Source organism: Oncorhynchus gorbuscha, unplaced genomic scaffold, assembly GCF_021184085.1.
Source record: "Oncorhynchus gorbuscha isolate QuinsamMale2020 ecotype Even-year unplaced genomic scaffold, OgorEven_v1.0 Un_scaffold_606, whole genome shotgun sequence".
In the NCBI taxonomy this organism is placed as follows: domain Eukaryota; kingdom Metazoa; phylum Chordata; class Actinopteri; order Salmoniformes; family Salmonidae; genus Oncorhynchus; species Oncorhynchus gorbuscha.
In genome coordinates, this window is record NW_025745733.1 from 202,501 (window position 1) to 225,324 (window position 22,824).

General features: G+C 50.4%; 1 protein-coding gene across 1 annotated transcript in view; it reads left to right on the forward strand.

Annotated features, from left to right (window-relative positions):
- LOC124019468 (neuronal-specific septin-3-like) overlaps positions 1-22,824 on the forward strand; it is a 127,183-nt gene that overhangs the window by 91,331 nt on the left and 13,028 nt on the right. The window contains exons 5-9 of the mRNA XM_046334814.1: positions 3,102-3,183; positions 6,232-6,369; positions 10,388-10,505; positions 17,006-17,101; positions 19,275-19,371. Coding sequence (XP_046190770.1) covers positions 3,102-3,183; positions 6,232-6,369; positions 10,388-10,505; positions 17,006-17,101; positions 19,275-19,371 — 531 coding nt within the window. The remainder of the gene's footprint in view (positions 1-3,101; positions 3,184-6,231; positions 6,370-10,387; positions 10,506-17,005; positions 17,102-19,274; positions 19,372-22,824) is intronic.

Genomic DNA, 22,824 nt, shown 5'->3' on the forward strand with positions numbered 1-22,824 from the left:
GCTCAGGGGAAGACAGAGATCTGACTGACCTCAGGGGGAAGACAGAGGGGGACTGCTGACTGACCTCTACCTCCTGAACTCACGTCCCAGGGGAAGACAGAGGGGGACTGCTGACTGACCTCAGGGGAAGACAGAGGGGGACTGCTGAATGACCTCAGGGGGAAGACAGAGGGGGATCTGACTGAACTCACGTCCCAGGGGAAGACAGAGGGGGGGGACTGCTGACTGACCTCTACCTCCTGAACTCACGTCCCAGGGGAAGACAGAGGGGGACAGCTGACTGACCTCAGGGGAAGACAGAGGGGACTGCTGACTGACCTCAGGGGGAAGACAGAGGGGGACTGCTGACTGACCTCTACCTCCTGAACTCACGTCCCAGGGGAAGACAGAGGGGGACCTGACTGACTGAACTCACATCCCGGGGGGAAGACCTCTGAACAAACGTCCCGGGGAAGACAGAGGGGGAAGACAGAGGGGGACAGCTGACTGACCTCAGGGGGAAGACCCTGACTGACCTCAGGGGGAAGACAGAGGGGGACTGCTGACTGACCTCAGGGGAAGACAGAGGGGGACTCCTGAACTCAGGGGGAAGACAGAGACTGACTGTCCCAGGGGAAGACAGAGGGGGACTGCTGACTGACCTCTACCTCCTGAACTCACGTCCCAGGGGAAGACAGAGGGGGACAGCTGACTGACCTCAGGGGGAAGACAGAGGGGGACCTCTGAAGGGGAAGACAGAGGGGGGGACTGACCTGACCTCCTGACTCAGTCCCAGGGGAAGACAGAGGGGGACAGACTGACTGAACCTCCGGGGAAGACAGAGGGGACAGCTGACTGACCTCCCTCAGGGGGAAGACAGAGGGGACCGCTGACTGACTGAACTCAGGGGGAAGACAGAGGGGGACCGCTGACTGACAAACTCCCGGGGGGAAGACAGAGGGGGAAAGCTGACTGACCTCAGGGGAAGGCAGAGGGGGACAGCTGACTGACAGAGGGGGAAGACAGAGGGGGACAGCTGACTGACCTCAGGGGGAAGACAGAGGGGGACAGCTGACTGACCTCAGGGGGAAGACAGAGGGGGACCGCTGACTGACCTCAGGGGGAAGACAGAGGGGGGAAGACAGAGGGGGACCGCTGACTGACCTCAGGGGGAAGACAGAGGGGGACAGCTGACTGACCTCAGGGGAAGACAGAGGGGGACAGCTGACTGACCTCAGGGGAAGACAGAGGGGGACCGCTGACTGACCTCAGGGGGAAGACAGAGGGGGACCGCTGACTGACCTCAGGGGGAAGACAGAGGGGGACAGCTCTGACTGACCTCAGGGGGAAGACAGAGGGGGAACGCTGACTGACCTCAGGGGGAAGACAGAGGGGGACAGCTGACTGACCTCAGGGGGAAGACAGAGGGGGACAGCTGACTGACCTCAGGGGGAAGACAGAGGGGGACCGCTGACTGACCTCAGGGGGAAGACAGAGGGGGGAAGACAGAGGGGGACCGCTGACTGACCTCAGGGGGAAGACAGAGGGGGTTGCACAGCACTTGTTCCTCTGGATACTGTATATATTTAGAGCTAGATGTCACCCCCAGGCTACAGATCCAGGATCAGATGTCCTCCCTCTGTACTAGCCTCTGACCCTGTGTCAGATGTCCTCCCTCTGTACTAACCTCTGACCCTGTGTCAGTGGTTAGGGGACAGCTTCTGCCTTCTTCCTGTACATGTCAGAGTCTTGGGGAAGAGAAAGAGCCCCACATCCTCTGTCCCCTGGCTACTATAAAGCACACAGAGAGATACAGTAAAACAGACAGGAAAACACAGTCAGAGGGGAGAGAGAGAAGGGGAGTCAGAGAGAAAAGAGAGGGGGGAGTCAGAGAGAAAGAGAGAGAGAAGGGGGAGTCAGAGAGAAAAGAGAGAGAGGGGGAGTCAGAGAGAAAGAGAGGGGGCGGGGTCAGTGAGAAAGAGAGAGAAGGGGGAGTCAGAGAGAAAGAGAGAGAGGGGGAGTCAGAGAGAAAGAGAGAGGGGGGTCAGAGAGAAAGAGAGAGAGAAGGGGGAGTCAGAGAGAGAGAGAGGGGGGTCAGAGAGAAAGAGAGAGAGGGGGAGTCAGAAAGAAAGAGAGAGAGAGGGGGGGAGTCAGAGAGAAAGAGAGAGAGAAGGGGGAGTCAGAGAGAAAGAGAGAGAGGGGGGTCAGAGAGAAAGAGAGAGAGTGGGGGAGGGTTAGAGAGAAAGAGAGAGAGAAGGGGGAGTCAGAGAGAGAGAGGAGGGGGGAGTCAGAGAGAGAGATAGACAGACAGCCAGACGGGTGATGCTATTGGCAGGCCATATAGACAGTGGTTTATAGAGACAAGTTGTAGACAGTTAGTTGTAACAGGTTTCAGGTAATCTCAATGATAATGCACCAGAAGGCCAGTTCCGTCCAGAGGAGATTCCTGAAAGCTGACACAACATCACGGGCCTCAAATTATAGTCTTTATAGTCTTTAGGGTTTAGGGTTTAACACACACACACACACACACACACACACACACACACACACACACACACACACACACACACACACACACACACACACACACACACACACACACACACACACACACACACACACACACACACACACACACACACACACACACACACAGTACACACACACAGTACACACACAGTACACGCACAGTACACGCACACAGTATGTACTAAGAAAGGAATTCCTAGTAAGCACACTCTCAAATGCTATGTCATTTCCATTCTGTCTTGGACACCAACACACACCTTTTAACAACTGATTTAGTCACAAAAGATCTCAGAGATGGAATATGGAATATTCCTAGAAGGGTTTTGGTAGCCGACCTCTCTACTGTTTGTCTCTGTCAACTCTAATGACTCTACTCTGTGTGTGTGTACTGTGTGTGTGTACTGTGTGTGTGTGTGTGTGTGTGTGTGTGTGTGTGTGTGTGTGTGTGTGTGTGTGTGTGTGTGTGTGTGTGTGTGTGTGTGTGTGTGTGTGTGTGTGTGTGTGTGTGTGTGTGTGTGTGTGTGTGTGTGTGTGTGTGTGTGTGTGTGTGTGTGTGTGTACTTTGTGTCATCTCTCCTCTCTGTGTGCAGTGATAGAGGAGAAGGGAGTGAAGATGAAGCTCACAGTGATTGACACGCCAGGATTTGGAGACCAGATAAACAACGAAAACTGGTGAGTGATGGAGGGAGAGAGAGAGATGGAGGGAGGGAGAGAGATGGAGGGAGAGAGAGAGAGAGAGAGAGATGAAGGGAGAGAAAGAGAGATGGAGGGAGGGGGAGGGAGGGAGGGAGGGAGGGAGGGAGGGAGGGAGGGAGGGAGGGAGGGAGGGAGGGAGGGAGGGAGGGAGGGAGGGAGGGAGAGGGAGGGAGGGAGGGAGGGAGGGAGGGAGGGAGGGAGGTAAAAGGAGGAGAGAGCGATGAAGGGAGGGAGAGAAATGGAGGGAGAGAGAGATGAAGGGGGAGAAAGATGGAGGGAGAGAGAGAGATGGAGGGAGGGAGAGAGATGGAGGCAGAGAGAGAGAGATGGAGGGAGGGAGAGAGATGAGGGAGAGAGAGAGAGATGGAGGGAGGGAGAGAGATGAGGGAGAGAGAGAGATGGAGGCAGAGAGAGAGAGATGGAGGGAGAGAGAGAGATGGATGGAGGGAGAGAGATGGAGGCAGAGAGAGAGAGATGGAGGGAGGGAGAGAGATGAGGGAGGGAGAGAGATGGAGGCAGAGAGAGAGAGAGATGGAGGGAGGGAGAGAGATGGAGGCAGAGAGAGAGAGATGGAGGCAGAGAGAGAGATGAGGGAGAGAGAGAGAGATGGAGGCAGAGAGAGAGAGATGGAGGGAGGGAGAGAGATGAGGGAGAGAGAGAGAGATGGAGGCAGAGAAGAGAGAGAGAGATGGAGGGAGAGAGAGAGATGGAGGGAGGGAGAGAGATGGAGGCAGAGAGAGAGATGGAGGGACGGAGAGAGATGAGGGAGAGAGAGAGATGGATGGAGGGAGAGAGATGGAGGCAGAGAGAGAGAGATGGATGGAGGGAGAGAGATGGAGGCAGAGAGAGAGATGGAGGGAGAGAGAGAGAGATGGAGGCAGAGAGAGAGATGGAGGGAGAGAGAGAGATGGAGGGAGGGAGAGAGATGGAGGCAGAGAGAGAGATGGAGGGATGGAGAGAGATGAGGGAGAGAGAGAGATGGATGGAGGGAGAGAGATGGAGGCAGAGAGAGAGAGATGGATGGAGGGAGAGAGATGGAGGCAGAGAGAGAGAGATGGAGGCAGAGAGAGAGAGATGGAGGCAGAGAGAGAGATGATGGAGGAGAGGGAGGCAGAGAGAGAGATGGAGGCAGAGAGAGAGAGAGAGGGGAGGGAGAGAGATGGAGGCAGAGAGAGATGGAGGAGGGAGAGAGATGAGGAGGGAGAGAGATGGAGGCAGAGAGAGAGAGATGGAGGGAGGGAGAGAGATGGAGGCAGAGAGAGAGAGATGGAGGGAGATGGAGAGAGAGATGGAGGGAGGGAGAGAGATGGAGGCAGAGAGAGAGAGATGGAGGGAGGGGAGAGAGATGAGGAGAGGAGAGAGATGGAGGCAGAGGGAGAGAGATGGAGGGAGGGAGAGAGATGGAGGCAGAGAGAGAGATGGAGGAGAGGGAGATGATGAGGGAGGGAGAGAGATGAGGGAGAGAGAGAGATGGAGGGAGGGAGAGAGATGGAGGCAGAGAGAGATGGAGGGACAGAGATGGAGGGAGAGAGAGAGAGATGGAGGGAGGGAGAGAGATGGAGGGAGAGAGATGGAGGGAGAGAGAGAGAGATGGAGGGAGGGAGAGAGATGGAGGGAGGGAGAGAGATGGAGGGAGAGAGAGGATGGAGGAGAGAGGAGAGAGATGGAGGGAGGGAGAGAGATGGAGGGAGGGAGAGAGATGGAGGGAGGGAGAGAGATGGAGGGAGGGAGAGATGGAGGGAGAGAGATGGAGGGAGAGAGATGGAGGGAGGGAGAGAGATGGAGGGAGGGAGAGAGATGGAGGGAGGGAGAGAGATGGAGGGAGAGAGATGGAGGGAGAGTGATGGAGGGAGGGGAAAGATTTCAGCATTACTGGCCCATCTGTTTTCAGGCTCATTCAGTTACTCACCTGTTGTTATGCTTCATACTATGTTAACAGCAGTTATTTATGACTGTTTCAGTGGGACTATTATAGGGGATAATTATATAGCTCATCATTTTATTGATTTCTAGTTCAATTCATTTACCTTTTCCAACCAAAATGATATTTTAACTAACAGTCTGAATGTGTTGTGTTCACCACTCATCCTCTCCCCTCTCTCATCTCTCTCCCTTCCACCCTCCCTCCCCCCTTCCTCCCTTCCTCCCCATCTCTCTCCCTCCCCCCCTCCCTCCCTCCCCATCTCTCTCCCTCTCCACCCTCCCTCCCCATCTCTCTCCCTCCCCCTCCCTCCCTCCCTCCCCATCTCTCTCCCTCTCCACCCTCCCTCCCCATCTCTCTCCCTCCCCCTCCCTCCCTCCCCATCTCTCTCCTCTCCACCCTCCCTCCCCATCTCTCTCCCTCCCCCCTCCCTCCCTCCCCCTCCCTCCCCATCTCTCTCCCTCTCCACCCTTCCTCCCTCCCTCCCCATCTCTCTCCCTCCCCCTTCCTCCCTCCCTCCCCATCTCTCTCCCTCTCCACCCTCCCTCCCTCCCCATCTCTCTCCCTCTCCACCCTTCCTCCCTCCCTCCCCATCTCTCTCCCTCTCCACCCTCCCTCCCTCCCTCCCCATCTCTCTCCCTCTCCACCCTTCCTCCCTCCCTCCCCATCTCTCTCCCTCTCCACCCTCCCTCCCTCCCCATCTCTCTCCCTCTCCACCCTTCCTCCCTCCCTCCCCATCTCTCTCCCTCTCCACCCTTCCTCCCTCCCTCCCCATCTCTCTCCCTCTCCACCCTTCCTCCCTCCCTCCCTCCCCATCTCTCTCCCTCTCCACCCTCCCTCCCTCCCCATCTCTCTCCCTCTCCACCCTTCCTCCCTCCCTCCCCATCTCTCTCCCTCTCCACCCTTCCTCCCTCCCTCCCCATCTCTCTCCCTCTCCACCCTTCCTCCCTCCCTCCTCTCCCCTCCCCTCTCCCATCCCTCCTCTCCACCCTCCCTCCCTCCTTCTCTCTCCCCTCCGCTCTCCCATCCCTCCACTCTGCCTCCCTCCTTCTCTCTCCCCTCTCCTCCCCATCCCTTCCACCCTCCCCTCCTCTCTCCTCTAGTTGGGAGCCTATAGTGAGTTATGTTAATGAGCAGTATGAGAGGTACCTGAAAGAAGAGCTGTACGTCAACAGGAAGCCGAGGATCCCTGACACACGCGTCCACTGCTGTGTCTACTTCCTGCCTGCCACCGGACACTGGTGAGAACCCTCACGTCACTTCCTCTGACATCACTTCCTATGACTTCTCCAGCGGATCTCTATACTATACCTTATGAATAGCCTGTCTGATCAGATTTCTGCTAACTGTTACTATACCTTATACTATACCTTAACTACCCTACACCAGTCCAGTTAGTTCTCCTTACCCTAGTACAGTTAGTTCTCCTTACCCCAGTCCAGTTAGTTCTCCCTACCCCAGTCCAGTTAGTTACAGTTAGTTCTCCCTACCCCAGTCCAGTTAGTTCTCCCTACCCCAGTCCAGTTAGTTCTCCCTACCCTAGTACAGTTAGTTCTCCCTACCCCAGTACAGTTAGTTCTCCCTACCCCAGTCCAGTTAGTTCTCCCTACCCCAGTCCAGTTAGTTCTCCTTACCCTAGTACAGTTAGTTCTCCCTACCCCAGTCCAGTTAGTTCTCCCTACCCCAGTCCAGTTAGTTCTCCCTACCCCAGTCCAATTAGTTCTCCTTACCCCAGTCCAGTTAGTTCTCCCTACCCCAGTCCAGTTAGTTCTCCCTACCCCAGTCCAGTTAGTTCTCCCTACCCCAGTCCAGTTAGTTCTCCTTACCCCAGTCCAGTTAGTTCTCCTTACCCTAGTACAGTTAGTTCTCCCTACCCCAGTCCAGTTAGTTCTCCTTACCCCAGTCCAGTTAGTTCTCCCTACCCCCAGTCCAGTTAGTTCTCCTTACCCCAGTCCAGTTAGTTCTCCCTACCCCCAGTCCAGTTAGTTCTCCTTACCCCAGTCCAGTTAGTTCTCCCTACCCCAGTCCAGTTAACGACCCCTGCCCCTGACCTTTGACACGTTGACCCCAGAGTGGTGACATGAGGTACTGACTGACCTGAGCTGACCCCTTACCTCTAACCTCAGTGACCTCATTGTAGTGCTACATCCTACTACTCTATAAACAGCAGAGCTGGGGCTAGGGTGCTGGGGCTGGACAGGGCTGGGTCTAGGGTGCTGGGGCTGGGCAAGTCTGGGTCTAGGGTGCTGGGGCTGGACAAGGATGGGTCTATGGTGCTGGGCAAGGCTGGATCTAGTTTGCTGGGGCTGAGGCTGGGTCTGGGGCACTGGGGCAGAGCAAGGCTGGGTCTAGGGTACTGGGGCTGGGCAAGTCTGGGTCTAGGGTGCTGGGGCTGGACAAGGCTGGGTCTAGGATGCTGGGCAAGGCTGGGTCTAGGGTGCTGGGCAAGGCTGGGTCTAGGGCGCTGGGCAAGGCTGGATCTTGGGTGCTGGGCAAGGCTGGGTCTAGGGTGCTGGGCAAGGCTAGGTCTAGGGTGCTGGGGCTGAGGCTGGGTCTAGGGTGCTGGGCAAGGCTGGGTCTAGGGCGCTGGGCAAGGCTGGATCTAGGGTGCTGGGCAAGGCTGGGTCTAGGGTGCTGGGCAAGGCTGGATCTAGGGTGATGGGCAAGGCTGGGACTAGGGTGCTGGGCAAGGCTGGATCTAGGGTGCTGGGCAAGGCTGGGACTAGGGTGCTGGGCAAGGCTGGGTCTAGGGTGCTAGGGCTGGGCAATGCTGGATCTAGGGTGCTGGGCAAGGCTGGATCTGGGGTGCTGAGGCTGGGACTGGGGCTGGGCAAGGCTGTATCTAGGGTGCTGGGGCTGAGGCTGGGTGTAGGGTGCTGGGGATGGGCAAGGCTGGGTGTGTTGGGACTGAGGGTACAGGGCTGGGACTGAGGGTACAGGACTGGGACTGAGGGTACAGGGCTGGGACTAGACTGGGCTGGGACTGAGGGTACAGGGCTGGGACTGAGGGTACAGGGCTGGGACTGGACAGGGCTGGGACTGAGGGTACAGGACTGGGACTGAGGGTACAGGGTTGGGACTGGACTGGGCTGGGACTGAGGGTACAGGGCTGGGACTGAGGGTACAGGGCTGGGGCTGAGGGTACAGGGCTGGGGCTGAGGGTACAGGGCTGGGACTGAGGGTACAGGGCTGGGACTGAGGGTACAGGGCTGGGACTGAGGATACAGGGCTGGGGCTGAGGGTACAGGGCTGGGACTGAGGGTACAGGGCTGGGACTGAGGGTACAGGGCTGGGACTGAGGGTACAGGGCTGGGGCTGAGGGTACAGGGCTGGGACTGAGGGTACAGGGCTGGGACTGAGGGTACAGGGCTGGGACTGAGGGTACAGGGCTGGGACTGAGGGTACAGGGCTGGGGCTGATGGTACAGGGCTGGGACTGAGGGTACAGGGCTGGGACTGAGGGTACAGGGCTGGGACTGAGGGTACAGGGCTGGGACTGAGGGGTACAGGGCTGAGACTGAGGGTAAAGGGCTGGGACTGAGGGTACAGGGCTGGGACTGAGGGTACAGGGCTGGGACTGAGGGTACAGAGCTGGGACTGAGGGTACAGGGCTGGGACTGAGGGTACAGGGCTGGGACTGAGGGTACAGGGCTGGGGCTGAGGGTACAGGGCTGGGACTGAGGGTACAGGGCTGGGACTGAGGGTACAGGGCTGGGACTGAGGGTACAGGGCTGGGACTGAGGGTACAGGGCTGGGACTGAGGGTACAGGGCTGGGACTGAGGTTACAGAGCTGGGACTGAGGGTACAGGGCTGGGACTGAGGGTACAGAGCTGGGACTGAGGATACAGGGCTGGGACTGAGGGTACAGAGCTGGGACTGAGGGTACAGGGCTGGGACTGATGGTACAGAGCTGGGACTGAGGGTACAGGGCTGGGACTGAGGGTACAGGGCTGGGACTGAGGGTACAGGGCTGGGACTGAGGGTACAGGGCTGGGACTGAGGGTACAGGGCTGGGACTGAGGGTACAGGGCTGGGACTGAGGGTACAGGGCTGGGACTGAGGGTACAGGGCTGGGACTGAGGGTACAGGGCTGGGACTGAGGGTACAGGGCTGGGACTGAGGGTACAGGGCTGGGACTGAGGGTACAGGGCTGGGACTGAGGGTACAGGGCTGGGACTGAGGTACAGGGCTGGAACTGAGGGTAAAGGGCTGGGACTGAGGGTACAGGGCTGGGACTGAGGGTAAAGGGCTGGGACTGAGGGGTACAGGGCTGGGACTGAGGGTACAGGGCTGGGACTGAGGGTACAGGGCTGGGACTGAGGGTACAGGGCTGGGACTGAGGGTACAGGGCTGGGACTGAGGGTACAGGGCTGGGACTGAGGGTACAGGGCTGGGACTGAGGGTACAGGGCTGGGGCTGAGGGTACAGAGCTGGGACTGAGGGTACAGGGCTGGGGCTGAGGGTAAAGGGCTGGGACTGAGGGTACAGGGCTGGGACTAAGGGTACAGGGCTGGGGCTGAGGGTACAGGGCTCGGGCTGAGGGTACAGGGCTGGGACTGAGGGTACAGGGCTGGGACTGAGGGTACAGGGCTGGGACTGAGGGTACAGGGCTGGGACTGAGGGTACAGGGCTGGGACTGAGGGTACAGGGCTGGGGCTGAGGGTACAGGGCTGGGACTGAGGGTACAGGGCTGGGACTGAGGGTACAGGGCTGGGGCTGAGGGTACAGGGCTGGGACTGAGGGTACAGGGCTGGGACTGAGGGTACAGGGCTGGGACTGAGGGTACAGGGCTGGGACTGAGAGTACAGGGCTGGGGCTGAGGGTACAGGGCTGGCTCAGGGCTGGGACTGAGGGTACAGGGCTGGGGCTGAGGGTACAGGGCTGGGACTGAGGGTACAGGGCTGGGACTGAGGGAGGGCTGGGACTGAGGGTACAGGGCTGGGACTGAGGGTACAGGGCTGGGACTGAGGGTACAGGGCTGGGACTGAGGGTACAGGGCTGGGACTGAGGGTACAGGGCTGGGACTGAGGGTACAGAGCTGGGACTGAGGGTACAGGGCTGGGACTGAGGGTACAGGGCTGGGACTGAGGGTACAGGGCTGGGACTGAGGGTACAGGGCTGGGGCTGAGGGTACAGGGCTGGGACTGAGGGTACAGGGCTGGGACTGAGGGTAAAGGGCTGGGACTGAGGGTACAGGGCTGGGACTGAGGGTACAGGGCTGGGACTAACATTAGGTTGTGTTGTTTCTGTTCCCTGTAGGTTACGTCCCATAGACGTGGAGTTCATGAAGAGGCTGGGGAAGATAGTCAGCATCGTACCGATCATCGCTAAGGCAGACACACTCACCATGGAGGAGAGACAAGAGTTTAAACAGAGGGTGAGAGGAACGTACTGTACCTACTGTCTGACAGACTCGACCTGAGGGTGAGAGGAACGTACTGTACCTACTGTCTGTACCTACTGTCTGACAGACTCGACCTGAGGGTGAGAGGAACGTACTATACCTACTGTCTGACAGACTCAACCTGAGGGTGAGAGGAACGTACTGTACCTACTGTCTGACAGACTCGACCTGAGGGTGAGAGGAACGTACTGTACCTACTGTCTGACAGACTCGACCTGAGGGTGAGAGGAACGTACTGTACCTACTGTCTGACAGACTCGACCTGAGGACAACCACCTCCTGCCTTAATACCAAGTTAAAACAGATATACATCAACTGACTTTAGAGAGGAATGTTGGAGGTTCTATCTACACTGGAATGGAATGACAACCACACGGAGAGTATGGAGGAGATGGACATATGTTTATAGATGAGAGAGAAGAAGTAGGGAGAGAATCGAGAGAGGAGAAAGAGATTCTAAGTGTGTAGAGGAGATTTAGTGATGTTTACAGATGCTTCAAAAGATTGAGAGAGAGCGAGAGAGAGAGAGAGAGAGAGAGAGAGAGAGAGAGAGAGAGAGAGAGAGAGAGAGAGAGAGAGAGAGAGAAGAGAGAGAGAGAGAGAGAGAGAGAGAGAGAGTGTGGAGATGAAGATAGGGAAGTGTTTACAGATGAGCTTCAGAAGATTGAGTGGAGATTTAAAATTGCTCAAGGGCCATGAGCTGGGAGAGGTGCAGACAGAGACAGAGAAACATGGAGGGAGGAGAGACAGAGAGAGAAGGAGAGAGAGATGAGAGACAGAGAGACATAGAGGGAGGAGAGACAGAGAGAGAAGGAGGGAGAGAGGAGAGACAGAGAGAGAAGGAGAGAGAGAGAGAGAGCCAGAGAGACAGAGAGAGGGAGGAGAGACAGAGAGAAGGAGAGAGAGAGGAGAGACAGAGAGACATAGAGAGAGGAGAGACAGAGAGAGAAGGAGGGAGAGAGGAGAGACAGAGAAGGAGAGAGGGAGGAGAGACAGAGAGAGAAGAGAGAGGAGAGACAGAGAGACATAGAGGGAGGAGAGACAGAGAGAGAAGGAGAGAGAGAGGAGAGACATAGAGAGAAGGAAGGAGAGAGGAGAGACAGAGAGACATAGAGGGAGGAGAGACAGAGAGAGAAGGAGAGAGAGAGGAGAGACAGAGAGAGAAGGAGGGAGAGAGGAGAGACAGAGAGAGAAGGAGAGAGAGGAGAGACAGAGAGACATAGAGGGAGGAGAGACAGAGAGAGAAGGAGAGAGAGGAGAGACAGAGAGAGAAGGAGGGAGAGAGGAGAGACAGAGAGACATAGAGGGAGGAGAGACAGAGAGAGAAGGAGAGAGAGAGGAGAGACATAGAGAGAAGGAAGGAGAGAGGAGAGACAGAGAGACATAGAGGGAGGAGAGACAGAGAGAGAAGGAGAGAGAGAGGAGAGACAGAGAGACATAGAGGGAGGAGAGACAGAGAGAGAAGGAGAGACAGAGAGAGAAGGAGGGAGAGAGGAGAGACAGAGAGACATAGAGGGAGGAGAGACAGAGAGAGAAGGAGAGAAAGGAGAGACAGAGAGACATAGAGGGAGGAGAGACAGAGAGACATAGAGGGAGGAGAGACAGAGAGAGAAGGAGGGAGAGAGGAGAGACAGAGAGAGAAGGAGAGAGAGAGGAGAGACAGAGAGACATAGAGGGAGGAGAGACAGAGAGAGAAGGAGGGAGAGAGGAGAGACAGAGAGAGAAGGAGAGAGAGAGGAGAGACAGAGAGACATAGAGGGAGGAGAGACAGAGAGAGAAGGAGGGAGAGAGGAGAGACAGAGAGAGAAGGAGAGAGAGAGGAGAGACAGAGAGACATAGAGGGAGGAGAGACAGAGAGAGAGAGAAGGAGAGAGGACACAGATATAGAGAAGATAGAGAGAGCTAGTGATAGCAGCAGCTAACTTATACTTTCATAGTTAGGTAGAAAAAGAAAGTAGAGCAGGGAAAGAGAAAGATAACGAGAGAGAGAGAGAAAGAGAGGGAGGAGAGACAGAGAGGGAGGAGAGACAGAGAGGGAGGAGAGAGATACAGAGAGAGATGGGAAAGAGGGTGAGAGAGAGAGAGAGGGGGAGGGGAAGAGGGGGAGGGAGATGGTCATGGCAAGCGTCCAAGTCTGGATGTAAACTAATCCGTCTCTTAAAGGAGAGTAGGGATGATAGTCTGGGGGAGAGAGTCTAGAGACTAGGACCATGGAAGATTCATTAGGTTATAACATATCTATCACTCATACACTATAGTAGGTTTACACCAGGGCTCTACAACCCTGTTCTGGAGATCTACCTACCCTCCTGTAGGTTTATACCAGGGCTCTACAACCCTGTTCTGGAGATCTACCTACCAGGGCCTACTCCTGTTCTGGGATCTACCTACCCTCCTTATACCAGGGCTCTACAACCCTGTTCTGGAGATCTATCTACCCTCCTGTAGGTTTATACCAGGGCTCTACAACCCTGTTCTGGAGATCTACCTACCCTCCTGTAGGTTTATACGTGGGAATGTATGCACACATGACTGTAAGTCGCTTTGGATAAAAGCGTCTGCTAAATGGCATATATTATTATATATTATTTATACCAGGGCTCTACAACCCTGTTCTGGAGATCTACCTACCCTCCTGTAGGTTTATACCAGGGCTCTATAACCCTGTTCTGGAGATCTACCTACCCTCCTGTAGGTTTATACCAGGGCTCTACAACCCTGTTCTGGAGATCTACCTACCCTCCTGTAGGTTTATACCAGGGCTCTACAACCCTGTTCTGGAGATCTACCTACCCTCCTGTAGGTTTATAACAGGGCTCTACAACCCTGTTCTGGAGATCTACCTACCCTCCTGTAGGTTTACACCAGGGCTCTACAACCCTGTTCTGGAGATCTACCTACCCTCCTGTAGGTTTATACCAGGGCTCTTACAACCCTGTTCTGGAGATCTACCTACCCTCCTGTAGGTTTATACCAGGGCTCTACAACCCTGTTCTGGAGATCTATCTACCCTCCTGTAGGTTTATACCAGGGCTCTACAACCCTGTTCTGGAGATCTACCTACCCTCCTGTAGGTTTATACCAGGGCTCTACAACCCTGTTCTGGAGATCTATCTACCCTCCTGTAGGTTTATACCAGGGCTCTACAACCCTGTTCTGGAGATCTATCTACCCTCCTGTAGGTTTATACCAGGGCTCTACAACCCTGTTCTGGAGATCTACCTACCCTCCTGTAGGTTTATACCAGGGCTCTACAACCCTGTTCTGGAGATCTATCTACCCTCCTGTAGGTTTATACCAGGGCTCTACAACCCTGTTCTGGAGATCTACCTACCCTCCTGTAGGTTTATACCAGGGCTCTACAACCCTGTTCTGGAGATCTATCTACCCTCCTGTAGGTTTATACCAGGGCTCTACAACCCTGTTCTGGAGATCTACCTACCCTCCTGTAGGTTTATACCAGGGCTCTACAACCCTGTTCTGGAGATCTACCTACCCTCCTGTAGGTTTATACCAGGGCTCTACAACCCTGTTCTGGAGATCTATCTACCCTCCTGTAGGTTTACACCAGGGCTCTACAACCCTGTTCTGGAGATCTATCTACCCTCCTGTAGGTTTATACCAGGGCTCTACAACCCTGTTCTGGAGATCTACCTACCCTCCTGTAGGTTTATACCAGGGCTCTACAACCCTGTTCTGGAGATCTACCTACCCTCCTGTAGGTTTATACCAGGGCTCTACAACCCTGTTCTGGAGATCTACCTACCCTCCTGTAGGTTTATACCAGGGCTCTACAACCCTGTTCCTGTTCTGGAGATCTACCTACCCTCCTGTAGGTTTATACCAGGGCTCTACAACCCTGTTCTGGAGATCTATCTACCCTCCTGTAGGTTTATACCAGGGCTCTACAACCCTGTTCCTGTTCTGGAGATCTATCTACCCTCCTGTAGGTTTATACCAGGGCTCTACAACCCTGTTCCTGTTCTGGAGATCTACCTACCCTCCTGTAGGTTTATACCAGGGCTCTACAACCCTGTTCCTGTTCTGGAGATCTATCTACCCTCCTGTAGGTTTATACCAGGGCTCTACAACCCTGTTCTGGAGATCTACTTACCCTCCTGTAGGTTTATACCAGGGCTCTACAACCCTGTTCCTGTTCTGGAGATCTATCTACCCTCCTGTAGGTTTATACCAGGGCTCTACAACCCTGTTCCTGTTCTGGAGATCTATCTACCCTCCTGTAGGTTTACACCAGGGCTCTACAACCCTGTTCTGGAGATCTACTTACCCTCCTGTAGGTTTATACCAGGGCTCTACAACCCTGTTCCTGTTTTGGAGATCTATCTACCCTCCTGTAGGTTTATACCAGGGCTCTACAACCCTGTTCTGCAGATCTACCTACCCTCCTGTAGGTTTATACCAGGGCTCTACAACCCTGTTCCTGTTCTGGAGATCTATCTACCCTCCTGTAGGTTTATACCAGGGCTCTACAACCCTGTTCTGGAGATCTACTTACCCTCCTGTAGGTTTATACCAGGGCTCTACAACCCTGTTCCTGTTCTGGAGATCTATCTACCCTCCTGTAGGTTTATACCAGGGCTCTACAACCCTGTTCCTGTTCTGGAGATCTATCTACCCTCCTGTAGGTTTACACCAGGGCTCTACAACCCTGTTCTGGAGATCTATCTACCCTCCTGTAGGTTTATACCAGGGCTCTACAACCCTGTTCCTGTTTTGGAGATCTATCTACCCTCCTGTAGGTTTATACCAGGGCTCTACAACCCTGTTCTGGAGATCTATCTACCCTCTTGTAGGTTTATACCAGGGCTCTACAACCCTGTTCCTGTACTGGAGATCTACCTACCCTCTTGTAGGTTTATACCAGGGTTCTACAACCCTGTTCTGGAGATCTATCTACCCTCCTGTAGGTTTATACCAGGGCTCTACAACCCTGTTCTGGAGATCTACCTACCCTCCTGTAGGTTTATACCAGGGCTCTACAACCCTGTTCTGTTCTGGAGATCTACCTACCCTCCTGTAGGTTTATACCAGGGCTCTACAACCCAGGGTTCCTGTTCTGGAGATCTACCTACCCTCCTGTAGGTTTATACCAGGGCTCTACAACCCTGTTTCTGGGAGATCTATCTACCCTCCTGTAGGTTTATACCAGGGCTCTACAACCCTGTTCCTGTTCTGGAGATCTATCTACCCTCCTGTAGGTTTATACCAGGGCTCTACAACCCTGTTCCTGTTCTGGAGATCTATCTACCCTCCTGTAGGTTTATACCAGGGCTCTACAACCCTGTTCTGGAGATCTACTTACCCTCCTGTAGGTTTATACCAGGGCTCTACAACCCTGTTCCTGTTCTGGAGATCTATCTACCCTCCTGTAGGTTTATACCAGGGCTCTACAACCCTGTTCCTGTTCTGGAGATCTATCTACCCTCCTGTAGGTTTACACCAGGGCTCTACAACCCTGTTCTGGAGATCTACTTACCCTCCTGTAGGTTTATACCAGGGCTCTACAACCCTGTTCCTGTTTTGGAGATCTATCTACCCTCCTGTAGGTTTATACCAGGGCTCTACAACCCTGTTCTGGAGATCTATCTACCCTCTTGTAGGTTTATACCAGGGCTCTACAACCCTGTTCCTGTACTGGAGATCTACCTACCCTCCTTATTCTGTTTCACATTGAGTGGGCAATAGCTCCAGGAACAGGGTTGGAGATAAAACCTACAGGAGGGTAGCTCTCCAGGAACAGGGTTGGAGTGTAAACCTACAGGACTGTAGCTCTCCAGGAACAGGGTTGGAGTGTAAACCTACAGGACTGTAGCTCTCCAGGAACAGGGTTGGAGTTAAAACCAACAGACGGGTAGCTCCCGAGGAACAGGGTTGGAGTGTAAACCTACAGGAGGGTAGCTCCCCAGGAACAGGGTTGGATTTAAAACCTACAGGAGGGTAGCTCTCCAGGAACAGGGTAAGAGAGCCCTGTGTAAACCTACAGGAGGGTAGCTCTACAGGAACAGGGTTGGAGTTAAAACCTACAGGAGGGTATCTCTTCAGGAACAGGGTTGGAGTTAAAACCTACAGGAGGGTAGCTCTTCAGGAACAGGGTTGGAGTTAAAACCTACAGGAGGGTATCTCTTCAGGAACAGGGTTGGAGTGTAAACCTGCAGGAGGGTAGCTCTCCAGGAACAGGGTTGGAGTTCTAACCTACAGGAGGGTAGCTCTCCAGGAACAGGGTTGGAGTTAAAACCTACAGGAGGGTGTCTCTCCAGGAACAGGGTTAGAGTTAAAACCTACAGGAAGGTGTCTCTCTAGGAACAGGGTTGGAGTTAAAACCTTACAGGAGGGTGGTTCTCCAGGAACAGGGACACTCGTACACAATAGTAGCATGTACACATCTGTGTCATCATGTTGACCTCATGACCTCTGAATGACCCTGTAACCCCTGCCATCTGACCCCTGTGTAGATAAGACAGGACCTGAAGGCCAATGGGATCCGAGTCTACCCTCAGACGGAGTACGACGAAGATCCAGAGGACAGGATACTCAACGACAAGATCAGGGTGAGACACACACACACACACACACACACACACACACACACACACACACACACACACAGACACACACACACACACACACACACACACACACACACACACACACACACACACACACACACACACACACACACACACACACACACACACACACACACACACACACACACACACAGACACACACACAGACACACACACAGACACACACACACACACACACAGACACAGACACAGACACACACACAGACACAGACACACACACACACACACACACACACACACACACAGACACAGACACACACACAGACGCACATACAAGCATTCGTGCAGGAATTCACACGCAAACACACAAACATTCAACCATGTGCGCACGTATCCACACACACACCGTGCGTGCGCGCACACACACGCACACACACACACACACACACACACACACACACACACACACACACACACACACACACACACACACACACACACACACATTTTACAAGTCACACTTGTAAGCAGTTTGGCAGCGATAGTCAAAGGAACTCACTGGCCAAAGCACATTACAGTATAGATCTGGGACCAGCGTTTGGTGTCAACTCCTCTCCTGGTCCTCTCCTGGTCCTCCTCTCCTGATACTCCTCTCCTGATACTCCTCTCCTGGTCCTCCTCTCCTGGTCCTCCTCTCCTGGTCCTCTCCTGGTCCCTCCTGGTCCTCCTCTTCTGGTCCTCTCCTGATACTCCTCTCCTGGTCCTCCTCTCCTGGTCCTCCTCTCCTGGTCCTCCTCTTCTGGTCCTCTCCTGATACTCCTCTCCTGATACTCCTCTCCTGGTCCTCCTCTCCTGGTCCTCCTCTCCTGGTCCTCTCTCCTGGTCCTCTTCTCCTGGTCCTCCTCTCCTGGTCCTCCTCTCCTGGTCCTCCTCTCCTGGTCCTCCTCTTCTGGTCCTCTCCTGATACTCCTCTCCTGGTCCTCCTCTCCTGGTCCTCCTCTCCTGGTCCTCCTCTCCTGGTCCTCCTCTCCTGATACTCCTCTCCTGGTCCTCCTCTCCTGGTACTCCTCTCCTGGTCCTCCTCTCCTGATACTCCTCTCCTGGTCCTCCTCTCCTGATACTCCTCTCCTGGTCCTCCTATCTTACCTTTCCCCTGTCTGGTCCTCTCCTGGTACTCCTCTCCTGGTCCTCCTCTCCTGGTACTCCTCTCCTGGTACTCCTCTCCTGGTACTCCCCTCTTACCTTTCCCCTGTCTTGTCCTCTCCTGGTCCTCCTCTCCTGGTACTCCCCTCTTACCTTTCCCCTCTCCTGGTACTCCTCTCCTGGTACTCCTCTCTTACCTTTCCCCTGTCTGGTCCTCTCCTGGTATTCCTCTCCTGGTATTCCTCTCCTGGTACTCCCCTTCTGCCTTTCCCCTGTCTGGTCCTCTCCTGGTACTCCCCTCTTACCTTTCCCCTCTCCTGGTCCTCTCCTGGTACTCCCCTCTTACCTTTCCCCTCTCCTGGTCCTCTCCTGGTACTCCTCTCTTACCTTTCCCCTGTCTGGTCCTCTCCTGGTACTCCTCTCTTACCTTTCCCCTGTCTGGTCCTCTCCTGGTCCTCTCCTGGTACTTCTCTCTTACCTTCACCCTCTCCTGGTACTCCTCTTACCTTCACCCTCTCCCGGTACTCCTCTCTTACCTTTCCCCTCTCCTGGTCCTCTCCTGGTACTCCTCTCTTACCTTTCCCCTGTCTGGTCCTCTCCTGGTCCTCTCCTGGTACTTCTCTCTTACCTTCACCCTCTCCTGGTACTCCTCTTACCTTCACCCTCTCCTGGTCCTCTCCTGGTCCTCCCCTCTTACCTTTCCCCTCTCCTGGTCCTCTCCTGGTACTCCTCTCTTACCTTTCCCCTGTCTGGTCCTCTCCTGGTACTCCTCTCTTACCTTTCCCCTGTCTGGTCCTCTCCTGGTACTCCCCTCTTACCTTTCCCCTCTCCTGGTCATCTCCTGGTACTCCTCTCTTACCTTTCCCCTGTCTGGTCCTCTCCTGGTACTCCCCTCTTACCTTTCCCCTCTCCTGGTCCTCTCCTGGTACTCCCCTCTTACCTTTCCCCTCTCCTGGTCCTCTCCTGGTACTCCCCTCTTACCTTTCCCCTGTCTGGTCCTCTCCTGGTACTCCCCTCTTACCTTCACCCTCTCCCGGTATTCTGTGTGCAGGAAAACATTCCGTTTGCGGTGGTGGGGACAGACAAGGAGCACCAGGTAAACGGGAACAAGGTCCTGGGCAGGAAAACCAAATGGGGCATCATAGAGGGTGAGTGTGTTTACATTATCGATACATTATCATAGAGGGTGAGCGTGTTTACATTATAAATACATTATCATAGAGGGTGGGTGTGTTTACATTATCGATACATTATCATATAGGGAGAGTGTGTTTACATTATAAATACATTATCATAGAGGGAGAGTGTGTTTACATTATCGATACATTATCATAGAGGGTGAGTGTTACATTATAAATACATTATCATAGAGGTTGAGTGTTACATTATAAATACATTATCATAGAGGTTGAGTGTGTTTACATTATAAATACATTATCATAGAGGGAGAGTGTGTTTACATGATCAACACATTATCATAGAGGGAGAGTGTGTTTACATTATACATACATTACCATAGAGGGTCAGTGTGTTTACATTATACATACATTATCATAGCGGGAGAGTGTGTTTACATGATAAATACATTATCATAGAGGGTGGGTGTGTTTACATTATCGATACATTATCATATAGGGAGAGTGTGTTTACATTATAAATACTTTATCATAGAGGGTGGGTGTGTTTACATTATCGATACATTATCATATAGGGAGAGTGTGTTTACATTATAAATACATTATCATAGAGGGAGAGTGTGTTTACATTATCGATACATTATCATAGAGGGTGAGTGTTACATTATAAATACATTATCATAGAGGTTGAGTGTTACATTATAAATACATTATCATAGAGGTTGAGTGTGTTTACATTATAAATACATTATCATAGAGGGAGAGTGTGTTTACATGATCAACACATTATCATAGAGGGAGAGTGTGTTTACATTATACATACATTACCATAGAGGGTCAGTGTGTTTACATTATACATACATTATCATAGCGGGAGAGTGTGTTTACATGATCAAACATTATCATAGAGGGTGGGTGTGTTTACATGATAAATACATTATCATAGAGGGTGAGTGTGTTTACATTATCAGTACATTATCATAGAGGGAGAGTGTGTTTACATTATAAATACATTATCATAGGGGGAGGGTGTGTTTACATTATCAATACATTATCATAGAGGGTCAGTATGTTTACATTATAAATACATTATCATAGAGGGAGAGTGTGTTTACATTATAAATACATTATCATAGAGGTTGAGTGTTACATTATAAATACATTATCATAGAGGTTGAGTGTGTTTACATTATAAATACATTATCATAGAGGGAGAGTGTGTTTACATTAGAAATACATTATCATAGAGGGTCAATGTGTTTACATTATAAATACATTATCATAGAGGGAGAGTGTGTTTACATTATAAATACATTATCATAGAGGTTGAGTGTTACATTATAAATACATTATCATAGAGGTTGAGTGTGTTTACATTAGAAATACATTATCATAGAGGGTCAATGTGTTTACATTATAAATACATTATCATAGGGGAGGGTGTGTTTACATTATAAATACATTATCGTAGAGGGTGAGTGTGTTTCCATTATAAATACATTATCATAGAGGGAGAGTGTGTTTACATTATTACAGATGGATAATATGTAGTAGTAATAATAATATACATAATGAGTAGTAGTAGTAATAATATACATAATGAGTAGTAGTAGTAATAATATGCACAATGAGTAGTAGTAATAATAATATGCATAATGAGTAGTAGTAGTAATAATAATATACATAATGAGTATTAATAATAATATGCATAATGAGTAGTAGTAGTAGTAATAATAATATGCATAATGAGTAGTAGTAATAATAATATGCATTATGAGTAGTAGTAGTAATAATATACATAATGAGTAGTAGTAGTAATAATATACATAATGAGTAGTAGTAGTAATAATAATATGCATTATGAGTAGTAGTAATAATAATATGCATTATGAGTAGTAGTAGTAATAATATGCATTATGAGTAGTAGTAGTAGTAGTAATAATATGCATTATGAGTAGTAGTAATAATAATAATATGCATAATGAGTAGTAGTAATAATAATATGCATAATGAGTAGTAGTAATAATAATATGCATAATGAGTAGTAGTGATAATAATATGCATTATGAGTAGTAGTAGTAATAATATGCATAATGAGTAGTAGTAATAATATGCATTATGAGTAGTAGTAGTAGTAATAATAATATGCATAATGAGTAGTAATAATAATAATAATATGCATAATGAGTAGTAGTAATAATAATATACATAATGAGTAGTAGTAATAATATGCATTATGAGCAGTAGTAGTAGTAATAATAATATGCATAATGAGTAGTAGTAATAATAATATGCATAATGAGTAGTAGTAATAATAATAATATACATAATGAGTAGTAGTAATAATAATATACATAATGAGTAGTAGTAATAATAATATGCATTATGAGTAGTAGTAGTAATAATAATATGCATAATTAGTAGTAATAGTAATAATAATATACATAATGAGTATTAATAATAATATGCATAATGAGTAGTAGTAATAATAATAATATGCATAATGAGTAGTAGTAATAATAATATACATAATGAGTAGTAGTAATAATATGCATTATGAGTAGTAGTAATAATAATATACATAATGAGTAGTAGTAGTAATAATAATATGCATAATTAGTAGTAGTAATAATATGCATTATGAGTAGTAGTAATAATAATATACATAATGAGTAGTAGTAGTAATAATAATATGCATAATGAGTAGTAGTAGTAATAATAATATGCATAATTAGTAGTAGTAGTAATAATAATATGCATTATGAGTAGTTGTAGTAATAATATGCATAATGAGTAGTAGTAGTAGTAATAATAATATACATAATGAGTAGTAGTAGTAGTAATAATATACATAATGAGTAGTAGTAGTAGTAATAATAATATGCATTATGAGTAGTTGTAGTAATAATATGCATAATGAGTAGTAGTAGTAGTAATAATATACATAATGAGTAGTAGTAGTAGTAATAATAATATGCATTATGAGTAGTAGTAGTAATAATAATAATATGCATAATTAGTAGTAGTAATAATATACATAATGAGTAGTAGTAATAATAATATGCATAATTAGTAGTAGTAGTAATAATAATATACATTATGAGTAGTAGTAGTAATAATATGCATAATGAGTAGTAGTAGTAGTAATAATAATATACATAATGAGTAGTAGTAATAATAATATGCATAATGAGTAGTAGTAATAATAATATACATACTGAGTAGTAGTAATAATAATATGCATTATGAGTAGTAGTAATAATAATATGCATAATGAGTAGTAGTAATAATAATGTGCATAATGAGTAGTAGTAGTAGTAATAATAATATACATAATGAGTAGTAGTAATAATAATAATAATATACATAATGAGTAGTAGTAGTAGTAATAATATACATATGAGTAGTAGTAATAATAATATGCATAATGAGTAGTAGTAGTAGTAATAATATACATAATGAGTA